The 26843-nt window shown below is 34.7% G+C and overlaps 1 protein-coding gene across 3 annotated transcripts in view; it reads left to right on the forward strand.

Annotated features, from left to right (window-relative positions):
* The window catches only part of SEMA3A (semaphorin 3A), a 555723-nt gene that overhangs the window by 389049 nt on the left and 139831 nt on the right, over nt 1-26843 (forward strand). For all 3 annotated transcript variants that reach the window (XM_070787658.1, XM_070787659.1, XM_070787657.1), the window contains one exon: nt 9525-9644. In XM_070787658.1, the coding sequence (XP_070643759.1) occupies nt 9525-9644 (120 nt within the window). The remainder of the gene's footprint in view (nt 1-9524; nt 9645-26843) is intronic.

The raw sequence follows: 26843 nt of genomic DNA on the forward strand, positions 1-26843 counted from the left end.
CAAAGTCAGCATTCAATTGCTAATATTATAAACAGAACACAGTTAAGTCTTAGTTCTGTTTGATATTCCTCTTTGAAGAAGAGGTTTCTAACATCCTTTAATGAATGCTGAGGTATTAAGAAGACATGCTTATGGATGATCTGATCACAGCTGTAATAGAATTAAAAGAAAAAAAGAAAAAGAAAATTATTGGTAGGTAAGTATGGAACATCTTAAATAGAGAAAGGGATGAGTGAGTGACAGGAACAATCTCATGGATTACTGCTTTGGCATGAAGATTCTAGTGTTCGGCCAGCTTGCCAAATAAATTGACCAGAGAAAAAGAAAGTCAACAGATTAACTTCAGGAATTAAGCTTATTAATGGATTTTCATGCAGAGATGTATCCACCCACCATGATAGGAAAGGGCTTCCTTTGCTTTCCCAGCTGCTGTGTTATACATTAAAATATTTCAACATAAATTGTTGATGGGATAGAGACTTTTTTTTGCTTTTTAAATGAATGTTCACTGACCTGAGCCAATGTTGTACTATATTCATTCATGTTGAGCTGATTTATATTTGAACCTGAATAAGTTGTTTGATTTAATCATAAACTAAATATATTTAAATGTAGATTGTTCATGTTCACAGCCTTCTCTTTTATTTAGAGTTAAATTTCACTGCTCAATCCTTTAAGAACATGTAAGGAGGTAATTGAGATTGGTGGTAAATTACATTCTTTTGTAGAAAGTGTAATTATCAGAAGTTAGTTAAAAACACCTCTATTCTGTTTTAATTTTCATGCATGGAGCAGTTGTTTTGACAGATGGATGGACTTTATTTTTGTAACCGTCCGGGAAAAGTCTGCTTAACACAGTCTAATCAGTGCTACATATTTGTAATGTTTGTTTTTGAATCACTGTGCATTTGGCTTCTATATCTTTTTCTGAGGGTAGACATTTTCTTTCTAATTTATTTTTCCAGGCTAATATCTCTGTGTGTAATTCCTCTTTACATTTGACCTTAAGACACTAGAAATTCTTAAAAAAATAAGTGTAAATGGTTTGTCACTAAGGATGATGAATCATTGCTCCTCAGGTGTGGCCTTGGGCTTTACTGGTTTATGACTGCCTTTACTTTTACCATGAGGCTAAGTTAACAATTTATAATACTCTTGTTCTGGAGTACATTTCAGTGAAATAAGAGGTCAGTATGGTTGCCTGACTCTCGGGAAGCCAGCTTGTTGCTAACTTGTCTGTGTATCAGCTTAAATTCCAAAAAGATCCAGGTTTGAAAAATGAATTCATTTTGAACTGATTACATTCTCTTTATTACGTTGTAAATCCACCAGTGCTGAGCAAAGCAGCACAGTAGTTGAATGCCAAAAAGTACATTACATTCTGAGTTTTAAGAATCGTCATGGTTCAAGAAAAGGTCAGAAACACTCTTCTTCTGTCTCCCTAGAGCAGAAATGTGTGAAGTGTGTTTCCTTTTTCTGCCACGCTTCCTTCTTTTTTAGAGGAATGTCCAGGCTGCTTCCAAATAAAATGAATATCCTGTTTTGGAACACTCAAAAGCCTTGGCAACAACAAGCAGGAGAATGAAGACAAATGAATGACAGGATTGATACTCTTTTGTGTTGGTTTTCTGTTTAAAGAAAAATCCTTACTTCACTATGTCTCTTTCAAGTTTTGGTTTCTTCTCTGTCCAGTTCTTTTAATTCACTGTTTCCTTGTATATTGTTATTGACGAGTTTTCTTGCAACTAATTTAAACCAATTTTGAAAGTATTTCATTCAATTTCTTTGTTTCCGTTCAAGTGTCTTAACACACTATATAAATCCAAGAAATTTCTCTCCATTCTATTTGCATTAACCTTCACATCAAAATAATATTGAGTTAGCCCCCAGGCATGGTACAATACAGCCTTCTGCCAACTGGGAGAGTTCACTGGGTAAATCATTCAGGCCTCAGGCCAATAGGGTGGGTCTAGATGCTTTGTAGTACAGATAAAATCCATTATCAGCATCCTCAGTAGAACCCTTTGCCAGGTTTCACAGCTTCAGTCCTGTGATTTTTTTCTAGCAGCTCTGTAGAAGAATAGTTGTCATATTATAGTGGTGCTTCTTTGACAGTTAATAGAGAACAACAGCCATAACAACAACAACAAAATTGGAGGAGGAAATGCTCCAAAAGAATGCTCCAGCATTCTTGCCTGGAGAATCCCATGGACAGAGGAACTGAACTTTCAAGCTCAGTCCATAGGATTGCACAGAGTCAGACAGGACTGAAGCAACTTATCACAGTACAACACAGCACACAGAGAACAAAAAAAAAAATTAGGATATTCAGGGTAGCTCAGTTACATAGTTCTCAAGAACCTTGAGAATTTTTCAGTCAATAATTATTGCTAATCAGTTACCTAACTGATTAATAGATAAGAGCCCACAGATTCTGTGACCTTAGAATTTATAACAATTGCAAAAGTGACATAGCCTTCACTTGTATGCACAGGTATCTATACTTATAAAATTTTCCTTCCTTTCTTTATCATGGAGATCTAGGGTCTCCTCTCAAACTTCTATAATGCCCTTATGTGTCACTGCTGGAATTAAAGACTTTGATTTGTATTTAAAATTGCATGTATATCTTTATAGGCCTGGTGGGCAAAGTAAAACCCTGTTCTTTTCTAGAATGAGTAAGACATCCATCTGGGTCTGCCACTGCTATTTATTAGAATATCCGTTTGCTTACCAATATGTGTGTACACAGCCAGTTTCTTAATTTCAACATATGGTGCTGGAAATGGTTGTTTATAATCTTGAATGCTATAATATTGAGTCCACAATCAGGGTTGGCTGTCTTTATGTAAAATCAGAGTATGTGGCCACCTACATGTTTCATAAAACATTTTCCTGAAAATAATTCATTTTCAAATGACTGCATTTTCTTAAGAGTACAAGTAAATCCTTTGGGTAAGACTCATGAATGTCTTATTTGTAAATGAGTTTATCAGATGTTTCCCTGTCCACAGCCTCTTTCCTCTGGCCAAGAATTCATGCCCTATCCTCTTTCTCAAAGAGGAGAAACTGTTATAGAATGGGGAGTTTGTGGCTAAGAGCCTTGAAAGTTGGGTTATGTCTAAGCTTATTTAAGCTTTTGTCTAAGATGTGTCATGTTCAAAGTGGTACATGGATAAGATGCATATACTCTTTAAGCTAGGAAAATTTTCTTTATAGAAACTTGCAAAATTAGTTTCAAAGTTAGTTGATTTCAGTGCTTAATTTTCTTTTTATAATGCCTTTCCAGACAAAGGAAAGACTCAGGATGTAAGTAACAAAACAGTGAGACAAATCAGATGTGTATTTCAGCTACTTTCTGAAACTGCTCAGCATTTGATAAGAAGGAGTGATGAGTCCTAACAGTCAAGTTTCATATTTTCCCTTATAGAGGTATAACTTACTTTTGGGATGATATGTTTATAGGACATCCTCGGATTTCATCCTGGATAAATCAGTGATGATGGAAAGCAAGTATTTGAATTTAAATAACAATTATTCTGCTCAGGTTTAGTCTGCTCTTTATTTTATGGAGGCATTAAAGTTAAAACCAAAATCATCAGTTACAAACACAGAATATAAATGTCACTTGGGAATGTACTTAAATTATTCTAACATCTCAGTTATAAATTCCAACTAACTACATAAAGTCCAAACACATTCTGAGCTTTCACTTGAAGAGTCACATGTTATAGAGAATGATCTAAGGGAGTGTTACGAAGTTACAGGTGTCAGGACCAACCCAATTCTCTGTTACATTTGCCAAGGGCTTGCACTATAGTCTGCATTTGATCTTTACTGGCACTTTTAGTTATATATTTGGTTTTTATTTCCACATTTATGGGCAAAAACACAAAACTATGTGTATAAAAAAGTCTATGGTCAATAACATAAAGTTTCAGTGCAGTTATTAATATTCAGTTGGATATTTAAAAACAGATAATGTATGTCCTATGACAAATTCATATTTTCTACTTATATGTATTTAATTTTAAGATTTTTATATGGTTAATAGACCATAGTTTTTATTTGAAGTTTTTTTTTTTTTTTTTACCCCATGGACTGTAGTCCATGGAATTCTCCAGGCCAGGATACTGGAGTAGGTAGCCATTCCCTTCTCCAGGGGAACTTCCCAACCCAGGGATCAAATCCACACTACACATGGATCCTAAGGGTACCATAGCATCCTTTTTTTTTTTTTTTTTTTAATAAATTAATTTATTTATTTTTTGGAAGCTAATTACTTTATAATATTATATTGGTTTTGCCATACATTGACATGAATCTGCCACGGGTGTACATGTATTCCCCATCCTGAACCCCCCTCCCACCTCCCTCCCCATTCCATCCCTCTGGATCGTCCCAGTGCACCAGCCCCGAGCACCCTGTATCATGTATCAAACCTGGACTGACTATCCATTTCACATATGATAATGTACATGTTTAAATGCCATTCTCCCAAACCATCCCACCCTTGCCCTCTCCCATGGAGTCCAAAAGACTCTTCTATACATCTGTGTCTCTTTTGCTGTCTTGCATACAGGGTTATCATTACCATCTTTCTAAATTGCATATATATGCATTAGTATACTGTATTGGTGTTTTTCTTTCTGGCTTACTTCACTCTGCATAATAGGCTCCAGTTTCATCCACCTCATTAGAACTGATTCAAATGTATTCTTTTTAATGGCTGAGTAATACTCCATTGTGTATATGCACCACAGCTTTCTTATCCATTCATCTGCTGACGGATGTCTAGGTTGCTTCCATGTCCTGGCTATTATAAACAGTGCTGCGATGAACATTGGGGTACATGTGTCTCTTTCAATTCTGGTTTCCTCTGTGTGTATGCCCAGCAGTGGGATTGCTGGGTCGTATGGCAGTTCTATTTCCAGTTTTTTAAGGAATCTCCACATTATTCTCCATAGTGGCTGTACTAGTTTGCATTCCCACCAACAGTGTAAGAGGGATCCCTTTTCTCCACACCCTCTCCAGCATTTATTGCTTGTAGACTTCTGGATTGCAGCCATTCTGACTGGCGTGAAATGGTACCTCATTGTGGTTTTGATTTGCATTTCTCTAATAATGAGTGATGTTAACCATCTTTTCATATGTTTGTTAGCCATCTGTATGTCTTCTTTGGAGAAATGTCTGTTTAGTTCTTTGGCCCATTTTTTGATTGGGTTGTTCATTTTCCTGGAATTCAGCTGTAGGAGTTGCTTGTATATTTTTGAGATTAATTCTTTGTCAGTTGCTTTGTTTGCTATTGTTTTCTCCCATTCTGAAGGCTCTCTTTTCACCTTGCTTATAGTTTCCTTTGTTATGCAGAAGCCTTTAATTTTAATTAGGTCTCATTTGTTTATTTTTGCTTTTATTTCCAATGTTCTGGGAGGTGGGTCATAGAGGATCTTGCTGTGATTTATGTCGGAGAGTGTTTTACCTATGTCTTCCTCTAGGAGTTTTATAGTTTCTGGTCTTAGGTTTAGATCTTTAATCAATTTTGAGTTTATTTTTGTGTATGATATTAGAAAGTGTTCTAGTTTAATTTTTTTACAAGTGGTTGACCAGTTTTCCCAGCACCACTTGTTAAAGAGATTGTCCTTTCTCCATTGTATATTCTTGCCTTATTTGTTGAAGATAAGGTGACCATAGGTGTGTGGATTTATCTCTGGGCCTTCTATTTCATTCCATTGATCTATATTTCTGTCTTTGTGCCAGTACCATACTGTCTTGATGACTGTGGCTTTGTAGTAGAGCCTGAAGTCAGGCAGGTTGATTCCTCCAGTTCCATTCTTCTTTCTCAAGATTGCTTTGGCTATTCGAGGTTTTTTGTATTTCCATACAAATTGTGAAATTATTTGATCTAGTTCTGTGAAAAATATCCTTGGTAGCTTGATAGGGATTGCACTGAATCTATAGATTGCTTTGGGTAGTATACTCATTTTCACTATACTGATTCTTCTGATCCATGAACACAGTATATTTCTCCGTCTATTTGTCCTCTTTGATTTCTTTCACCAGTGTTGTATAGTTTTCTATATATAGGTCTTTTGTTTCTTTCAGTTCAGTTCAGTCACTCAGTTGTGTCCGACTCCTTGCGACCCCATAAATTGCAGCGTGCCAGGCCTCCCTGTGCCTCACCAACCCCCAGAGTTCACTCAAACTCATGTCCATCGAGTTGGTGATGCCGTCCAGCCATCTCATCCTCTGTCGTCCCCTTCTCCTCCTGCCCCAATCCCTCCCAGCATTAGAGTCTTTTCCAATGAGTCAACTCTTCACATGAGGTGGCCAAAAGATTGGAGTTTCAGCTTTAGCATCAGTCCTTCCAAAGAACACGCAGGACTGATCTCTTTTAGAATGGACTGGTTGGATCTCCTTGTAGTCCAAGGGACTCTCAAGAGTCTTCTCCAACAACACCACAGTTCAAAAGCATCAGTTCTTTGGCGCTCAGCTTTCTCCATAGTCCAACTTTAACATCCGTACATAACCACTGGAAAAACCATAGCCTTAACTAGACGGACCTTTTTTGGCAAAGTAATGTCTCTGCTTTTCAATATGCGATCTAGGTTGGTCATAACTTTCCTTCCAAGGAATAAGCATCTTTTAATTTCATGGCTGCAGTCACCATCTGCAGTGACTTTGGAGCCCAAAAAGATAAAGTATGACACTGTTTCCCCATCTATTTCCCATGAAGTGATGGGACCAGATGCCATGATCTTATTTTTCTGAATGTTGAGCTTTAAGCCAACTTTTTCACTCTCCTCTCTCACTTTCATCAAAGGCTTTTTAGTTCCTCTTCACTTTCTGCCATAAGAGTGGTGTCATCTGAATTTCTGAGGTTATTGACATTTCTCCCAGCAATCTTGATTCCAGCTTGTGCTTCTTCCAGCCCAGCGTTTCTCATGATGTACTCTGCATATAAGTTAAATAAACAGGGTGACAATATATAGCCTTGACGTACTCCTTTTCCTATTTGGAACCAGTCTGTTGTTCCATGTCCAGTTCTAACTGTTGCTTCCTGACCTGCGTACAGATTTCTCAAGAGGCAGGTCAGGTAGTCTGGTATTCCCATCTCTTTCAGAATTTTCCACAGTTTATTGTGATCCACACAGTCAAAGGCTTTGGCATAGTCAATAAAGCAGAAATAGATGTTTTTCTGGAACTCTCTTGCTTTTTCCATGATCCAGCGGATGTTGGCAATTTGACCTCTGCTTCCACTGCCTTTCTAAAACCAGCTTGAATATCTGGAAGTTCACGATTCACATAGTACTGAAGTGTGGCTTGGAGAATTTTGAGCATTACTTTACTAGCATGTGAGATGAGTGCAATTGTGCAGTAGTTTGAGCATTCTTTGGCATTGCCTTTCTTTGGGATTGGAATGATAACTGACTTTTTCCAGTGCTGTGGCCACTGCTGAGTTTTCCAAATATGCTGGCATATTGAGTGCAGCACTTTCACAGCATAATCGTTGTTTCTTTAGGTAGATATATTCCTCAGTATTTTATTCTTTTCATTGCAATGGTAAATGGAATTGTTTCCTTAATTTCTCTTTCTGTTTTGTCATTGTTAGTGTATAGGAATGTAAGGGACTTCTGTGAGTTGATTTTATATCCTGCAACTTTACTATATTCATTAATTAACTCTAGTAATTTTCTGGTGGAGTCTTTAGGGTTTTCTATGTAGAGGACCATGTCATCTGCAAACAGTGAGAGTTTTACTTCTTCTTTTCCAATCTGAATTCCTTTTATTTCTTTTTATTCTCTGATTGTTGTGGCCAAAACTTCCAAAACTGTATTAAATAGTAGTGGTGAGAATTTTATGTTATGAAACCATAAAATGTCAGTGCAATTATTAATATTCAGTTGGGTATTTAAAAATAATGTATGTCCCATGACAAATTCATATTTTCTACTTATATGTATTTAATTTTAAGATTTTATATGGTTAATAGACCATAGCATTTATTTGAAGATTTTTAAAAATAAATTTATTTATTTTCAGTTGGAGGATAATTGCTTTACAATATTGTGCTATTTCTGCCATATATCAACACGAATCAGCCATAGGTATACTTATGTCCCCTACCTCTTGAGTTTACCTCCCACCTCCCACCCCATCCCACCCCTCTAGGTTGTCACAGAGCACCAAGTTTGAATTTCTCTTTTCACTGTTTTCTTTTTATAGTATTGATAGCAACTCATTTATTTAAAAATATTTTGCGAAAAGTATATCTTTTCAACTCAGGGTTAATTTGGCAATAAAATTATCCAGTTTATACTTCATCTGATTTTTTTTCCCCTGAATCTTCCCCTTAACAGGAACAGAAGGCTAAGATTCCTATTTGTTTGTAGAAACACATTTTCTTTCATAGGGTCTACAGATAGAATATATGGAAAAATATAAATAGCTCTATCATACTTATTAGGTGACATTTGGATAATGAAATGGAAGGAATGTCTAAACTTCTATACATAATAAGATATGACTATAATCCCCTCTTATAAAGTAGCTGTTCTTTACCTGGAGGATCCATGACTCATTGGTAAGGGTATCCATGTATCGGTTTAAGATGTACATGTACTCATGAAGATATTTATTAAATATAGCCACTCTAATAAAGACCCTCAGTTTACAGACTTTCTAAACTCTAATATCTTCTCTGTCTCATCTTATACACAAACCATCTTTGAAGTTTCAGTGACTTTTTTCAAGAGGAGGTGGTTTTATCTTCTTAAGTCTGTAAAGCTCACTAGTAAGCATCAGTGTGTGTGTATGTGTGTGTGTGTGTGTATGTTAGTCACTCAGTCATGTTCGACTCTTTGTCTATGGAATTCTCCAGGCAAGAATACTGGAGTGGGTTGCCATTCCCTTCTCCAGGGGATCTTCCCAATCCAGTGATCAAACCTGGGTCTCCTGCATCACAGTTGGATTCTATACCATCTGAGCCACCAGGGCAGCCCAGTAATAAGTAGCACTGCTAAAGTTCAAAGTTAGTTGCCAATCATTATGAGTTACTGATGATGTTTCAAATTTATGTTTAGTAGAAGGTTTTATTACTTTTTATTTTTTATTTACTTTTCCAAATTTAAAGCTGACTTTTGCAAATAAATTTTCATCATTATTACGATTTAACTAATTGACTAAAAAATTTTCTGTTTCCTTCATTTCCAGAAAAGTCACCTATTATAATTGGTCATCTATAACTTTATTCCACTTTTTAATAAATAAATTATAGTTTTAATAAAAACATTAAAGGGAATATTATTTTTTACCCCCCAAAATAAGAACTTCTTTGTTTCATGTAACAATGAGAGCAAACCCCATCTGTGTCTCATGTAGTAATGTGAACAAACAATAGAATAATAAGCTATAAAAACTAAGGTGAAAGGACACAAAAGAAATCTGCTCAAACATGCCTAGCACACTAAAGGATACCTCAGCCATGCTCACTGCTAGAACTCACTGGTTTTCCTTTTGTTTTACAGAAAGAATGTGCTAATTTCATCAAGGTGCTTAAGGCTTATAATCAGACTCATTTGTATGCCTGTGGAACGGGGGCTTTTCATCCAGTTTGCACCTACATTGAAATTGGACATCATCCTGAGGTAAAGCTCGCTTTTTAAAAATGGTGTTTGTCCATGACCCCTTCCTTTTCAAATACTTTATTACTACTTTCCTCACTTCATTGAAGAAATTAGTTTGCTGTTAGATAGCTCCTACTTGGGATTCAGATGTTATTATTAATTTTAATCTGTGAATGCAAAAAGAATTGAGACCATCACTCAACAATAACTGAAACAGGGAGAAGGAAGGAAGAAAGCATTTGCTTTTCCTCTCTATTACAGAGTCCAATCCATTTTGCATGTGCAGCAGATGTCAGCAGGCTGAATGTGTACTGTTTTCTCCTTCATTTGTATATTGCCAGCTTTCCCCACCATTTCCCTCCTCAGCCAGAAGTGTCTGCCACCACAGTTGTTTTCTTCTGCCCAGGGATTAAGAAAGGATGCCATACATGTGCTCAATGCTCTGATCATATGTTTGACCTAAATTGCTCACAGTTGTGTTCTTGCTTAGCTAGGCTTTATATTTATATTTTGGACTATAATTTTGTCAGGATAAAAAAGATAAAAAATGTTTATTTGTCTCTTGCTCCTAAAAGATGTTTTAGTGAGAAAATTAAGTTGGGTAAATTTAAGCAAAACTTGAAATTAGGGATGTATTTAAAGGAAAAGTTTCTAGTTTGAAAGCAATTCCATGGGTTGGATTTATCAATAGCATTTAATTATAAGCCCTTTATAATTTTTGGCACAAAATCCTATGAAAAACAAAAGTGTTCATGTGGTGAAAAAATCTTGTGACAGGATTTTCTTCCAATTGGAACCCAGAATTACTCATCAGATAAAAGGTTTGTTCCCAGAATGTTTCTGGAATCCTAAATGTTAAATATAATTTACATGTTAGCCACTTCTTTATAACTTTAAATCTTTTCTCTATATTTTCTTATGGAATCCAAAAGTGATACAAATATGATCTTACAACCCAAACGCTGAATAATCGAAACATTTTTGTGTTGTACCTTCTTTGTATAAGAAGACACCTTTGAGGCTATGTGGTTTCTAGACTAAACATGATTATTATGACTTTCCTGATGATCCTGGGAAGATTAAAACCCTTTCCCAAGTTCTCACGAGTTTAGACATTTGCCCTCATAAACCTCTTCCCCCAGTGCATCCTCCTCCTTTTTTCTTTACCAGCTTGCATTCTGTACCTGATGACATACCCAGGAGTTTTAAGTAAATTAAATTAAGGAAAGGCAGTTCTACTTAAGTTACTTGTTTTTTATTGATGAAATTAGGAATAATTTCTTGCATACAGTCCTGCAGATTTTGCATAATTAACTTTTTAGCAACTTCTGGATAAATCTTTCCTTCTTCACCTGCTTCTAGGCTATTTTCAATAGTCAGGCACCCTAAAACTTGGGTCCCACTTTTATGTTTATTGGAGATATCTCTGGAGAACATTCTGCATATTGTCTTGGACTTTTCACATCTGTCTGGCATCATACTATATGGGACAGTGGGACCCGGAGAGCTGAGCTCCAAACACAGGGTTAGTGGAAAATAGGTGGGCTTTAGGGTCATTTCTGGCTTCTAATCATGTTCTACAACTTACTGTCTGTGGAGTCCAGGAAAATTGCTTAACCTCTCAGATTCTGTCTCATAATATGTAAAAACAAAGCAAACCTCTATGACCCTCGTGTCCTTATATTTAAGTGAGAAATCAACTTACTATCTCCAACTGTCTCCCAATTGTCTAACCACGGCATGGCCCACTGACATTTTTTTGCTATAGAAACTCAAGGAGTTGTAATCCCTTCATTATTAAACTCATGTCCTCTAGCCTTTCACTGGAGAGCTTTTGTCCAACCTTAGTTCAGTACTTGATACTTAATCTGCAGTAAGCTACTAATTTCCTTTGTGTCTTTGTTTCTAGTCTAGAAAGTGGTGATAAGAATGGTCTCTACCTCATGCAGTTATAAGAGTTTGACATTGCTTAATGGGTAGTAGGTTCTTAAAAAAATGCAGATTGTAATTTTTTAAATATGAATGTGTATCGCAGGATGAAAGCCATTGCAGCTTTTATGGTAATAACTGTCACTTTGCTATTAAATGTACCTCATTCATCAGAGTTTATAAGTTACTGCACTGGGCTCTCATTCTTGCCAGGTCATTTTGTACTTAGCTTAATTCCTCTACTTTTAATTTTGAAGCTTAGATGATCTTGATGGCCATTTAAATTAAAATATCACATATGGTTTCTGTATTTTTACAATTTTCCCCAAATATAAATTTTTCTTTTTCTTTCTGAAGTTGTTCTTTAGCAGATTTCCCTCTTTCTCAACTCATCAACTACTCATTGCTGGTTTAAGAGTGGATGGGAGGATGCAGAGGTACAGGAGCCAGGCCATTTACCCAGCAAAATGGAGGAGGCCTTTTCCTCCACTGAAATAAATAAATAAAGCTTCCCATCCAATCACCTTATGGTAGGATATTGATGAAAAAGTGTTTTATTGAAATTCTAAAACTCAGAACCTTTGAGAAAAGTCCTCCCTCAGAAGCTCAGTGGTCTTGAATTGCATGCCAACTGTGTTATGAGGAGATGCTGTTCCAGACTATTTAGGGGTCAGAGGGAAGATGATTATGCAATTATCTGGGGGAATTGGGAGCGGTCTAGACAGTCAATCTAGGAAATTCTGGAAAAGATATTATCAAGATGGCTTGTCTAGACAACATAAAATTCAATTTTCAATCCTAAACTGCCTTAAAAGAGAATCTGCCTTAAATTGATCTCTATTGGTACTTAAAATACTACACTTGTATTTAAACAGTTATACTGTTTTTGAATTTGAGACAATGAGACAATATGTGTTTCATGAAGTTAGGAGAGTCATGATGGTAATGGAAGGATTGGCAGAATAAGAAATAAAACAGCAAGCAGGACTGAGGCCAGGCTTGTTGAATTAGAGTTCATAAGATCTCCTGAAGTTTGAATTTAGTAACTTTTATTTACAGGGATGGGCTTTCAGACAGAACTAAGACAAACCTTTTCCTATATTCTGGTTGAAAAAATAACATGTATATGCTGCTGTTTCCTGTCCTCATTACATAAAACAATGAAATAGTTTCTTTTTTAAAGTACTGTCCAGACTTTACATATTATAAATAATTTTATGACACAAAAAAAGACATTTTGCTTTTATCATGACTTCATGGAGTTTTTAACATGCAGTTTTTTCTTTGCAGTGTCTTTAAAATAACTGTCTTGTATTGAGTCCCAAAGATTGTTAAAATCCATTGTTAGAAATTATAGATTTAACCCTTTCAAGATGGCTGGATGCCACAGAAATAAAGATATCACTTTTGAAACAAAGCAAAGCTACCTTCATCATTTAATAGCTTCAGATCTAATATGAAGAAATTAAAAACTCCTTTTAAATAATAATAAGCAGTTTGCAAAGAAATCCTTGTTCAGTCTTCTGATTGTGAATAATCTTACTTTACTCTTCCTGCATTTTAATAGCAATATTTAAACTCCTGAATACTATATCTGAAATCTCCTCTTGCTGTATAGTGAATGCCTTATGACCATACAGATATGTCATTGATTGCTGTATTAAGCAGATTTTGTGTTTCCTGTAGTGCAGTTGGGAATTGGTAGACCTATTAATTAACTCCAGTTCTGTAAGATATGTGTCAGTCAATTCTTGGTTATCCTCCAATAGTACTTGACCCTGAAGATAACTGCCTATGAAGTCACATGCTTCATACACATGTGTGTGTTTATTATAAAAATTCATGCAGAGTTCGCAGGAGGAATGATTCAGAGCTAGAGTACAGATGATTTTTGAGTTTAAGCTCTCAATATCATGCCATTCAAATGAAAAGTGTAAGCCATTCTTACGCAACAGAATATTCCCCAAAGACTTTTATTATATGGTATTTCCCTCTCAAATTTACATTTGTTAATAAAAAATGTATGAATTTAGGAGGGGTATAGCCGAAGAAGTCTCTGGTTGTTTTCTCAAATTCCAAAACGGCCTCCTCTGTGTACTGGGAGGAAATCTAAAGAAAGATGAACCCAGATGAGAGCTGGAAAATATTAACTCTATAAATACTCTCATAATGCCATGATCTCAATTTATGATAGAACCAAAGGGACATTAAGAAATGCAGTAAAGCTTAATGGCTATCTCTAAGGTCATTTCTACGATGACAACTAATATATCAAGATATAAAATAAAATGTTTTGTCTGTTTTTTCTCTTCCACCAAGAATAAGAGTTTGCTTCTATGTAAAACTTTGAATCAAATGCTCTTTATAACAGTCTCCAGGGCCAAAATTCTACTTAAGTGGTACCTGGAGCTCAGTTGACTAATTTATACATCTAATTAACTTTTTCTAATTGAGTTATCTCTCTCAATTTATTTTGTCATTGAGTCCAATAGAATAAAATTTTATTTCTTGTACTGTAGAAAGAGTACAAGAAGAGATGCCCAAGTTAAGGAATTTAGATATCTTGGTAAAACAATGAAGCATTCTTTTAGGGTGGTTGTATCTTTCCATCTTTCTTAGATCATGCGTTGGAGTCTGACTTTTCCCACTTACGTTAGCAGAATAACATAAATTAGTAGGTTAGTAGACTAACAGAAGTCAGGATTCTTGGTGATTTCTTCTCGGCTTCATTATTTCCACCAGAGGCAGTGCATCCCTCATTTGCACTGCGAACCTGAGCCAAATGTGGTTGGAGTAAGACCATTATGGTTTCTAGGGGGTTTTTTTCCCCCCCTAATCTTTCAATACTTGAATTGTGTTGGACAGGAAACCATACAAATTACAATGCTGAATAAACAGTACCACCATTTATATTGCAAATTAAATTTTAAAATGCTCTGCTGTTTGTATTTGAGGAAAAAAATCACAGTTCATAAATTCTGTGACTTTAGCAATTCAACAGTGTATTTTCTATGAGCTATTAACATTCTAAACTCTAGATATTATCAAGAAGTCTGTTTCTCAAAATTAAAAGAACTAGTGGCCAAGTGAGGTAGTAGGAAGACCTAAATTATTAGAAACAAGTTTAAGGGAAAAAAAATGGTAAAAGAGAGAAAGAGAACCGAAAGTCCAAAGCAACATCCCTTTTACTGTATTTAAAATGTTTCAAATGACCATTTTATATTTTGACTTGTTTGCTCTAAATATTTGATATGAAAACACCATAGTTAATGAGATAAATACACTTTTACTCTCTATACTTATTTGGTTTAATGGTGAAGTGTTTGGGTTTCTTTTTTTTTCCCCCTACACGATGTTTTGTCACCTGTTATTCCTAAAAACAATGACAGAAAAAATAGAAATGTTAACATTCAGTTCTTAACTTGCTGGGTATTTCATTCCATGTTTTGTCAGATCTAGTTCACATAGTACCAGAAAAATAATTTGGACAAAATTAAAAAGTTTTCTTAAGGCCATATTGGTGCATGATGTCATTATCAATTACTTATTAAAAGACTTTATTATCTGTAGTACTCAATTCCTAAATGCATCTTTATTCACAGTCAACCCAGACATGAGGACTAAAAGATAAGCAGTACTTTAACCAATGTATTTTTTCTTTTCCTCATGAACTACGAATGCTGGTTTGGAACAAAGACCTTTGATTTCCTGGAGCTAATTTGTCACTGATAATGTGAACTCCAACTTAATTCTCTTCTACTGTGCCCTCTTGACTGGTTGCTTTGCACTCATTCCATATATAATGTGTTTTGAGAGGAGATTTCTGTTCATAAAAACTCTTCTTATCAATATTATATTTTTCCCAAAACAAACAAACAAAAAATAGAGTGGTGCGAAGCCCCAGCACCTGCTCACCTGTTTAGGCTGTTTTCCTCTCCTTCCTCTTCAGGACCTTTTCTTTACCCTTGGACTCACATTCTGTTTTTCCTCATTTATCTCTTTGTCTTCTTGCCTAAAGTACTTCATTTGGAACCAAAGGTTAAGGTTGTGAAAATACAACTTGGATATATGTGTGAGAAGGAAGGTATTAGTTTCATATATTTGAAACTTTGGAAACACAGCAAAAAAAATTTAAACTGAATTTCCACAAATCAGAATACATTCACCTCCTCTTGGTGTGTGTTCCAAATAGACCTCAGCAAGTTATCTTGTAGATTTGTTTTAAATTATAATGGTTCACTTTGATGATAACCTGAGGAAAATTATATAAGTCCATTCTAAACTAGTTGGATAACTACCTCATAATCATGTAAAATCTTAAGATTTTAGTGCCCTTGTTCGCTTAAGGCTTATAAACATGTGAGTGCCAAGGATATACCTGTAATATCTTGGGCTAAAGAGAAGGAAACAAGAGTTGACTTGATAGGCAAACACTGTCTTCCTGCCAAGTGAGGGCCAAGGGGAGGTCAGAATGGGCCGTATGAAAGATCTTGCTGTGCTTCAGAGGAAAGTAAATTACCCCAGAGCACAAAGGAGAGTTCTGACTGTAACTCCTGGTCACTAGAATCACCTTCATAGTGTAAGAAGGTATTTACTTTTCAAGATTTACAAAGATATTGTTGTCACATTGTTTGCTAATGCTGATTTCAATTGTATTTGTTCTCTAGTCAGTACTTAATTTTAACCATGAAGAACCTATACTTAGCTTTAGAATCTTATAAATGTAGTTACTATTAGAAAATATACAATGTAAGGTAACCGGAAGCCCACTAAGGAGCTACCTTTTAAGCAGACAGTGTCCTGTGTTCCCTGTGTTCACATCTGAGGACACTCCCCTTGCTCTAGTGTGTTGACTTCTCTTCTAGGCTCCTTGTGGTTCTCAGTTGCTCCAGTCTTTCTACATGCGGTCTGTTTGGAAGTTGGAGGATCTGAGGAAATAGAAATAGCAAAGACTGATGCTGAGAATCAGTGTGAGGTAATATGAATAGCATTGAGGTGAAAAGGAAAGGTATAATGCGAAAACCAGAAGTTTTGGTATAAAAAGTTTTATTAAATAGATTTGAGAGAATCAGTTCAATTCAGTGGCTCAGTCATGTCCGACTCTTTGCGACCCCATGAACCGCAGCATGCCAGGCCTCCCTGTCCATCACCAGCTCCTGGAGTTCACCCAAACTCATGTCCATCGAGTCGGTGATGCCATCCAGCCATCTCATCCTCTGTCGTCCCCTTTTCCTCCTGCCCCCAATCCCTCCCAGTATCAGAGTCTTTTCCAATAAGTCAGCTCTTAGCATGAGGTGGCCAAAGTATTGGAGTTTCAGCTTTAGCATCAGTCCTTCCAAAGAACACCCAGGACTGCTCTCCTTTAGAATGGACTGGTTGGATCTCCTTGCTGTCCAAGAAACTCTCAAGAGTCTTCTCCAACACCACATTTTAAAAGCATGAATTCTTCGGCGCTCAGCTTTCTTCACAATCCAACTTTCACATCCGTACATGACCACCAGAAAAACCATAGCCTTGACTAGATGGACCTTTGTTGGCAATACTAGAAGATAATAGAGGCTTAGCATTTATAATCTAGGGTTCTTCAGATTTGTAGCTACAATTCTGTTCTGCTGCTACAATCAATGCCTTTGTATTATTGGAAGCAATTTGTATTCCAAAGCAATTTATAGTCATTAAGATAAAATTGACATTAATAAAAACATAGGAAACATTTTTCCTAAGTAAGGTTCTAATAATAATGGTGAGGAATATAAAGATGAGGAATATAAAGATGAACGTCTGCCCTCAAAGACTGAACACATACATAGATATATAACTTCAACATTGGTGAAAACATGAGCAATGATAATGATAATCCCAACTACTAGTATTTACTAGCAATAATTATACTCTGTAATGGCAGCATTGAGTATGTTACCTTAGTCTTCACAAAATCTGATGAAATACCTACTCTTCACATCCTCATTTTATTGATGAGAAAATTAAGGTTTCCATGGGTATTTTGTAATGGGCCTGAAGCAATCATGCTATTCAGTGCTTTATGTCTGAGTCAAGAATCTGCTCCTTTAAAAGAAAGTACCGGTTGGTGCAGGGGGAGAGGAGGATTAAAATCATTAATTCTTATTTAAATTATTAAAGATTTTGTCATGTATTTATATTTTATATTTCAGAACTTCTTAATGTATGCCTAGTCTGAACAAAGTGATAACTGTAATTAAGGAATAGCTTGATGAAGTGAACAGAAGCCATCATGTTTAAGCTGGGCTTTGAAAACGGGATCAAATACTGATGGATGTGGAGGATCCTTTAGTAAGACTAGAAGGATAGAATAGAAGGACAGAGACATGAAAGGCGTTGGTAAGTGGCACATATCAGCGTGCATAGAGTACAGTGATTTTCAAAAGGAGCTGGAAAATTAGAATCAAATTGATTTTGGAAATCTAGTCAAGAGCTATACAAAGCCATAGAAGGTTACTACTAGTATTGCTATGGTTGGTTCTGAAACATATTTTTAGTATCAGTGTGTGCATGGTAGGGGATGGACATATAGGAATATCCATTTTGAGACTTTGGCAAAAGTTCAGAAATGTCACATAATGAGAACTTGGACTGATACTGAGGAAAAAGATACTGAGTAATGTTTAAAATTCTCACAACAAACAATAATAAAATAGCATCTAAATATCATAAATCATGATGTATATTGACATGATGATACTCTTTAAACTCTCCAGTGAAAAAATGGTTTCCCAATTCTTTTGTGACAATTAGATAAAACATGCTTTATAGCATATTGTGGCTTACTTCGCTGCTGAGTCTACAAATAAGCTGACTTTATGTTGTGCATAAAACATTAAGCTACCATATGCAAAGTTATGTGAATTTCTCACCCATGGCGTATAACAAAAACATGGTTTCTCCACACTTGTAAATCTAGAGAATGCTGTTTTGTGTAATGCATCTGTGAAAGTAATTCAAACACACTTTGTTTTAAAAAAAAATAACAAAAAGAAACAAGATGCATTGTACTTAGAAATAGCTATTTTTAAATGAAAACCATGCTTTAATTTTAATTTCATTATTATATTTTAGCTTATACTGATTTTGTGAGATTTTTGTGAGACTAGTATATCCAGTTTATCCCTTGTTTTTCTGCCCAGTTTTCCTCCTGCTATAACTACTCTCTGTGGTTTTTAAATTAATTTTATTACTACTAATGGCTGTCATTGCTGGCATATTTGATGGTTTTATGAATATTATAGCATTTTATATTCATTACCCAGTGATTGAAATGCTATCTGCACTTTTCACTTTCGGAAACTAAGTCTCAGAAAAATTCAGCAGCCTCCCTATCATCATACAGCTAGTCAGTTTGTCGTCATGACTTTTCTAGTGACGTCAATATTATGTCTCATACTGTACTGATGTTGTACCATCCCCACTGGTAGGATGCTATCCTATGTGTGTTTTTTTAATTATACATATTTTTGGTGTAGTAAGAATGCTTAACATAAATCTACTCTCTTAACAACTTTATAAGTGCATGATTCACTATTGTTAACTATAGGCACCATGCTGTGCAGCTGCTCTCTAGGACTTACCCATCTTGTGTAACTGAAACTTTATACCCATTGAGCAGCAACTCCCCATTTTTCTACCTGCAGCCCCTGACAACCACTGCTCTATTCTCTCATTCTGTTCTCTCAATCTATGAGTTTAGCTGTTTTAGATATCTCACATAACTAAAATCATGCAGCATTTGCCCTTCTGCTCCTGGCTTATTTTACCTAGCATAATATCCTTTAGACACTGTTAATTCCCTCTCTATGTAATAAAGGTGTTGAGCAAAAATAAAACGTGCCTGTGGTACTTCCACTTAGACACACAAAAGAATGCTAATATGTTTTACACTCAGTCATGTCTGACTCTCTGCAACCCCATGGACTGTAGCCCAACAGGCTTCTCTGTCCATGGGCTTCTCCAGGCAAGAATATTGGAGTAGGTTGCCATTTCCTTCTCCAGGGGATCTTCCCGACCCAGGGATTGACTACAATCAGAGAGAGTTGTAATTTTTTTTTTTAATGCAAAAGGAAAAATCAGATTCTGTAGCATTAATAGACATATAATTGAGATAGATTTCTTAAAATATTTTAAAAATTAATGAGTTTCCCACTTCTTATTCAAAGTAAGTTTAGCAATGAAATGTATCTTACTATTTCTTGGTATTTTGATCATGTCATAATTCAAGAACACAAAGTCTGGATATTATTTTATATAGAATTTTAGATTCTCTAATAAACAGAAAATATGTAATTTTATATGGCACACAGACTATCAAATAACAGAAAATTGACATTGTCTTTATTTCATTTTCCTTAATGTAAATGGGCCTTATCAAGCTATCTCTGCTGATGAAAGTATTAGCATATCTGAAAGCAGAAATAATTTTACTCAAAATTAATTTTGTACTTATGAATCTTTAGAATTTCCAGCTAGAACAAACGTATCTTGATAAATATATATTCACGTGAATAGACATTTTTTAATCACTGCCTCAGAAATTGAATTGTGTAGGCTTTCATCTTCCACTTAATACTGTTATTTCTATTTTTGCCTATTTTACTCATATATTTCAGTAATTTAAATCCATTTCTATATAAATGATAGAAAATTTGATATTAATGCCTGAATACAGCTTGAGATTTGTATATTTATATGTCGGAAATCAATCCGCATGGAACAACTACTTTCCATTTTATTTTATTTTTATTTTCCAGTCTGCTGTTTTAATTTGATTGTGCATCTCTGGCCACTGAAAGCAATCTCAGGAATTGCTGAGCAGTTAAAAAGGGAGTCTAATGGGATCTAAAAATCAATTCACAGGTCTGTCACTGATTCATTGTGTGACTTTTGCTGCCACTGAAATTACATTAAACTGGTCTCCTCAACAATTTTATACATCAGAATTTCTCTTATAATAAATAAATACCTATCGAATATGCCTTATGGATATATACTTTAAAAAGTAGCTTGATGATTAAGAACTTCAAGACTAGCTTCTATTTTAAGTTACCTCACTTGAGATTATCACAAAGCTTTATACAGAGGCTGAAAGTCTGGATCTTTCTAATGTTGCAAATGGGGTTTTGTATACACGCCAGAGTTCAAGCGCCTCTTAAGTGCTTTTATCCTGGCAAACTTTTCTTCTTTTGATTTATATTTTGTTGGCATTTAATAGCTGTCTTACCTCATATTTAAATTACTCAACCTGGAAAGGATGGATGTTTAGTATCCCACATCGACTTGCCCTTTGCTGGCCTAAATCTTGGATGCAAATGGAAGATTTGTAGGAAGGGAAACCTATTCTTTGTATTATATCATGCTAGAGAGCAGACCTAGCTACTACCTTGACACTGTCAAATTTTTGCAAATTTTTCCTAACAGTTTGGAATTTTTAAAATCATGGCTATGATTGCACAATCTCTTAGACACATGTAATTTTTTTCTAGAATAAAATGCAATGACTTATCTGAGAGAGGAATAGGAAAATATCATGCCATTGATAAGCAAAATATTTCCATTTTAACAATGTAAATATCCATAAAGATAGAAGTGAACTAACATCCCTTTGTTCGTAAAATGCATAAGGCAGTCAGTTGTTTTCAGTCTCTTGATTAAAATCAACTTCAGGGGAAATGATATGACAAAACCAAATGATGTGTTTGCCACAGGGAGGACAAAAAAATTTAATCCATTCACTTTTCTACCTTATACTAAAAAAAGTCTGAAAAATGTAATAAGCTTCTAAGAAATAAATGAAAAGTATTTTTCAACTATGTGACTAAGAAAAATATTTTGACCTGAAATTTTTACTACAAAATATTCAGTTGCAAAATTTGATATACACAAGACTACTGAAGCCTAGCAACATCCTAAGCACAAAGCTCAGCAATATCTGATATCTTACTTTTAAAAAATGATGTGTCCAGAGTTAAACTGTGATCACAATTTCCATAAATTTTTGCACAAAAGTGCTTGTTTATAATACTATAGCTTATAGTTACTGCATAACGCCTCTAATTCCTATCCTCCGTTTCATAATATAGAAAATTTAAACTCAAATTTCTTAAATAGTATCTTCAAATCCTCTGGCTACTTTGTGGTTAAAAGTTGAACTTAAACTCAGCTCTCCTGACAGCTAATTAAGAGTTCTTTCCATTATACTATATGGCCTCATTCTCACTATCACACATGGAAAAGGACGTGAAAGGCACAATTTTTCATTTGTATCAAGTTATTTATATAAGTTTTTAAGAATAAAATGTATAAGTAATATTAAATAATTACTTTTGAAAAGTTCTTTTCTTGTACTTCCTCCATGCATTCATAGTCTGATTATAAACTATGTTGTCAGGGAAAAATTGTGTGATTTCTTTTACAAAAGTACTATTTCCTTTTCCAAAATAAGTCAATCGTCTCTTAAAAATAGATAAAATTTGAATATTGTTTCAATACTTTACACTATTTTCCTTTATTCTCATGAAACTAGCTAGATTAAAGATGATTTCTATTAGTTGCAGCAGTCAACACATATCAGATATTATCACCGAAAGTAACTGAAACATTAGGAAGGCAACCTGAACACTGTGAACATCAGAATCATACAGAATTTCACCCACACACCTCTGCATACAATGGACAAGAATGACTAAACTCTTTGATCTCTCTTGGATAACATGAAAGAGTAAAAGGGAAAAAAGCAACATCTGTTAGAAAAAGGGTTTAATGAACAGGGTGGGGACCCAGTTGAGTGTTAACACAGAGCATGAGAAAAGAAAAAGAATGCAGGAACAAATTTATTTATAGTCATAGACCTCAACATGTCCTAAGAAAGTCTGATTTAGAAAAAGGATATTAAAATTATTACAATTTGATTTATATTTAAATTATTTATAATTCCTGCAGTGAGTTCTCTACAAATGTTTTCAACAGGAAAAATATATATGTATATATGCAGTATATATCTATATAACTTTTTGCATATTATATATATGTATGTGCTTATGTCCATAGTGATAGCAACATCTTAGACAAATAGTGAAGGTGTAATATAAGGAACATATGTCAGTTTAGATTGCCTGAATATATATTTGTAAATATAGATTTTAATCTACTTTCCATGTATCTTAGGGAAGCTGTGGGAAAAGTGATTGTTTTGAAATGGATCAGTTCTATATAGGGGTAGATATTGCCTGGGCATTGTCCATCATTCAGCTATTGCAAGTATCCAAAGCAAAAATATTTTATCTGTACTTTATACATTTGGGTAACTTTAAGGTTTTGTGAGTTTTTGTATCCTAAAGGGTGGTGATGGTGACTTTTCTTTTTTATTATTTGTATCATATCTATTGTACGTATAGATTCTGCTGTCATATGATTTAGTCTTTTCTAGGACTCTGACCATTAACAATAGCTCTTTCCAGCTTTATGTCTGGTGGGTGACATCTACATATGTGACATTCTCTCCTAGGCACACCCATTATATATACGTAAGAATATTTGAAATATGAGTGGGTAAAAGAATGACTTTAGAGCCTGAAATTTGAAAAAATAATGACATAAGAGTATTAACCTTGAATTTGCCCTAGTTTCTTTAAAATAAAGTAAAAAGAAAACTGTTAAATATATACATATATAAGTTCAAGGACGCAAACCATGTTTGAGGTCAGAAAAAGTGAATCATGGTCAAAAATGGCAAGAAGCCATGATTTAAGATTAGTGAGAAAGTATTTAGGAAATACAAAAGGAAAGATATTTGCCTCTAAGATCATTCCTATATGTAATAGACTAAGTAGACTCTTCTGCTCGATGCCAGACAAGCTGTGTAAAGGTCACCCATAACCTCTGGTTCCATTTAATGGAATAATACTAACTCAGATCCTGCTCTGTCCTTACTGCTGACCAGCACCACTTGGCCTGACCAGTCAGGTTATCACATTGAAGCCAAAGCAGTCTTCTCTGAGAGCAAATGGTAGCCTGTCTCTTCTGTTTAAAGATATTGCTTTGCTTCCTTTTAACCTCAGCAACTAGGGAAGTCTACTTTTTGATCTCAGTCCTTCCTATCTTAGCATCCTTTTTTGGGCCACACTCCCCTTACTTTGTCCTAGCACCCTGGAGCTCCTTTTTCTTCTTCTGTTGCCTTTACATTCCCCATCTCTCTTCTTTTAGGCCTTCCATTTTTCTTTTCAGCATCTGCCTGTTTCTTGGATGGATCTTCCTTTGGATTTTTTTAAATTAATTTATTTTAATTGGAGGCTGATTACTTTACAATATTAGTAGTGGTTTTTGCCATACATTGGCATGAATCAGCCATGGGTGTACATGTGTTCCCCATCCTGAACCCTATCCATCTCATCCCTCTAATCTCAATTCAATCATTACTTCCTTAGAGCAAGTTCCTTGTCTCCTCTTGTATTGTAGATTAATACTACTCTTGTGTATACTCTCAAAGCAACATAGGTGAAAAGGCAGACAAATAAATAGATGCATATATTGTGATGAGTCTTATGATTAGAGAAATTTATCTGAAATAGAATATATATTTGCAAGAAGAATTCACATTATAAACTCTGAACTGTTAAGCATCATTTCTTCATATCTCAAGGGTTAATTATTCTTGTATTTCTTCTGTGTAAAAAGCCACATCATGCAAATCAGAATGAGGACTTGAAATAAAGATTCCTTGAATAACACCAAGTATTCTCTTTTAATGGATGCTCCATATTTTAATATAATCCATTTTATAAATTTGATTTATATCCCCATTTTCATGTCAGGAATAATCCATATTGATTAACATAAAACTATGCTTAAATTTTAGCACTTCTAATTTTTTTTATGTTATTGTTGATATAATTGTTTTATCCCTCATATGCATATGGCCCTAAGTAGAGAACAGTAGAATTTTCATTATAACATTTGATCTACAATTGAAAGTTATTCTGCTCTCAAGGCCCTTATGTAGCAAGTCAGAAAAATAGTTGAAGAATATACATGACTAAACCTAAAGGAAGGAAGGGAGAGGGGCTAAGAGAAGAAAGGAATGAAGTAATATGCCTCAAATCCATTTAAAATAGAAACTATAATAATAATAATGTATCTATTAATTTTTCTTTGTAGCCCTTTATTAAAGTTGAACAGAAATTCTTTGCAGAGTAAATCCAGTATGACACTTAAGATTCTGTGAGTGCTGTCAACTCATAACATAACATTGATGTTGACATATACATTTCTCCTAACAGAAGACTAACACAGAGGAAGCAATAAAAATAATTAGTAATGTAATGTTCAGCAGCAGCTTTTGCTGATGGTGTAGGTAAGTGGGAGTTTTAAAGAGAGAGGATCCAGGAGACAAGGGGAGGGCAAAGGCAGAAATATGTCCACACTAACATTAAAAAAGGTAAAAATCCTGGAGGCAGTATTACCGGAAAACTATACTCCATTGTTTGAGTTTCGAATTAAAGCTCACTGAGGATGAAGGCAAATTCTGTTTTGGTCAAGGAACTGCCTTTCATCTTCCCCTGTTAGGATGTCATTGGCAAGAGATGACACAACTTGCTTAACAATCGGGTATTTCAGAGGTTTGCGGTTTGACAGGGAGCAAGATTCCCTTGACTCTCCTTAAATGCTTTTTTCCCTCTTTGTGAACAGCATGTATTTGACATGTGTAAAACATTATTTCACTAATATTCGTAGAGAGTAGACTATGGGTTGACTAGAATTCCAACGTTAGAATTTAGCAGACTGTACAAAGTTGTGAAATTATGCAGCCTGCATGTCTCTCTATTGGGAAAAATGAGACACTGTGATATTATGGCATTTAACTGTGTTCATAATGTATTTGTTTAAATTCTAGAGAAATCATCTCAGAATTCTACAGTGCTTGGAAGGTTAGAAAAAAGAGCATTATAATAAAAATCCCTGCCTATTTTTGACAAACCAAAACTGACTTAATTAAACTCTTTTCTTATGAGTTATTAATAGATCAATAAATTTCTGGATATTCATTGTGAGGAAAGTATAAAGATATTGCCCAAAACATGGAGTCAAATTAAAAAAAAAAAAAAAAAGTTTTCCCTAATCCTGTTTGAGTTTTTAAAAACCACTTTGAATTAATAATAGTGTTACCTAGATTGAGGTTTGATTTTTATCATTTTACCTCAAAGGGGTATTGTGATCAAATGTGTTTTACCTAGGAAGTTGTTCTGTTTAAAAGATTCTGAATTGTAACACTAAATACAGCTTACTCTAATTCTCCTCCCATTTCCCTGAAGCCACACTCAAATGATAAGATTGTGCTTTCAGTTTGGAGATTTTTTTATCCAGATTAGTCGTTCAATATAAATATATTATATGAAAGCATACTCTTTTTTTCATTCTACACAGTTTCCTTTAGCACATGGCGTGACACATTTTAGACAGTTGATAATATTTGTTAAGTAAATGAATAACCACTAGTAGCATAATTATTATGATTTTAAAAGTATTAAGTTTAAAGATTCTTATTTTTATATTTAATGGGAATATTTAATCGTTTCCTATTTTTATAGGAAAATAATATCATACATTCGTTTCCACTTTGACTTATTTTCTTGGCTTCTAGGTGTAAGCTTAAATTCCATTTTGCATTTATTTGTTCAATTCCACGCTGTATGTTTACCTTTCTTTGCACTTGGGTTATATCTTTCCTCCTTGCAGAGAAAACACATTATTGCCATGCTGTAGGCTATATCTGCACAAATTTAGGTAAACCGTCTGCAGACATCATGTTCCCTGTCCATTGTTTAAAGAGCGAATAATAAAGAATACATGTTTCAGGAGTGGAGTGGAGGGTACCTCATGATTTAACAGCCGTTAGTACTCTGATTGTTCTAAATTCTTATTAAACAAATATGTAGATTTTTTTTCCTATGAGATAGTCTGCTTATTCCCTGAACTTCCATGGTTTTACTTATAAGGTTTTTCTTACCAAGATCTTTCCAAATCAGACTTTAAGAATTGTATGTACTCAGATCTCTACTGTAATCTAAAAAGTAATAACATTCTTTTACAATATTTGTATTATTACTCAGAGAATGTATGGGATCAAACTTCAAAAATCTTACAGATATTCACAAACCTAATTCTCTACTAGTTTATTTCTTATAATAGGACAGATCTAACTTTAAAGCCTTCTTAAAGATAATGAGTTTTACAGATAAATTGTCCTAAGAATGAATGTTTTAAATG

The sequence above is a fragment of the Bos indicus genome, chromosome 4 (genome assembly GCF_029378745.1).
Source record: "Bos indicus isolate NIAB-ARS_2022 breed Sahiwal x Tharparkar chromosome 4, NIAB-ARS_B.indTharparkar_mat_pri_1.0, whole genome shotgun sequence".
NCBI lineage: Eukaryota > Metazoa > Chordata > Mammalia > Artiodactyla > Bovidae > Bos > Bos indicus.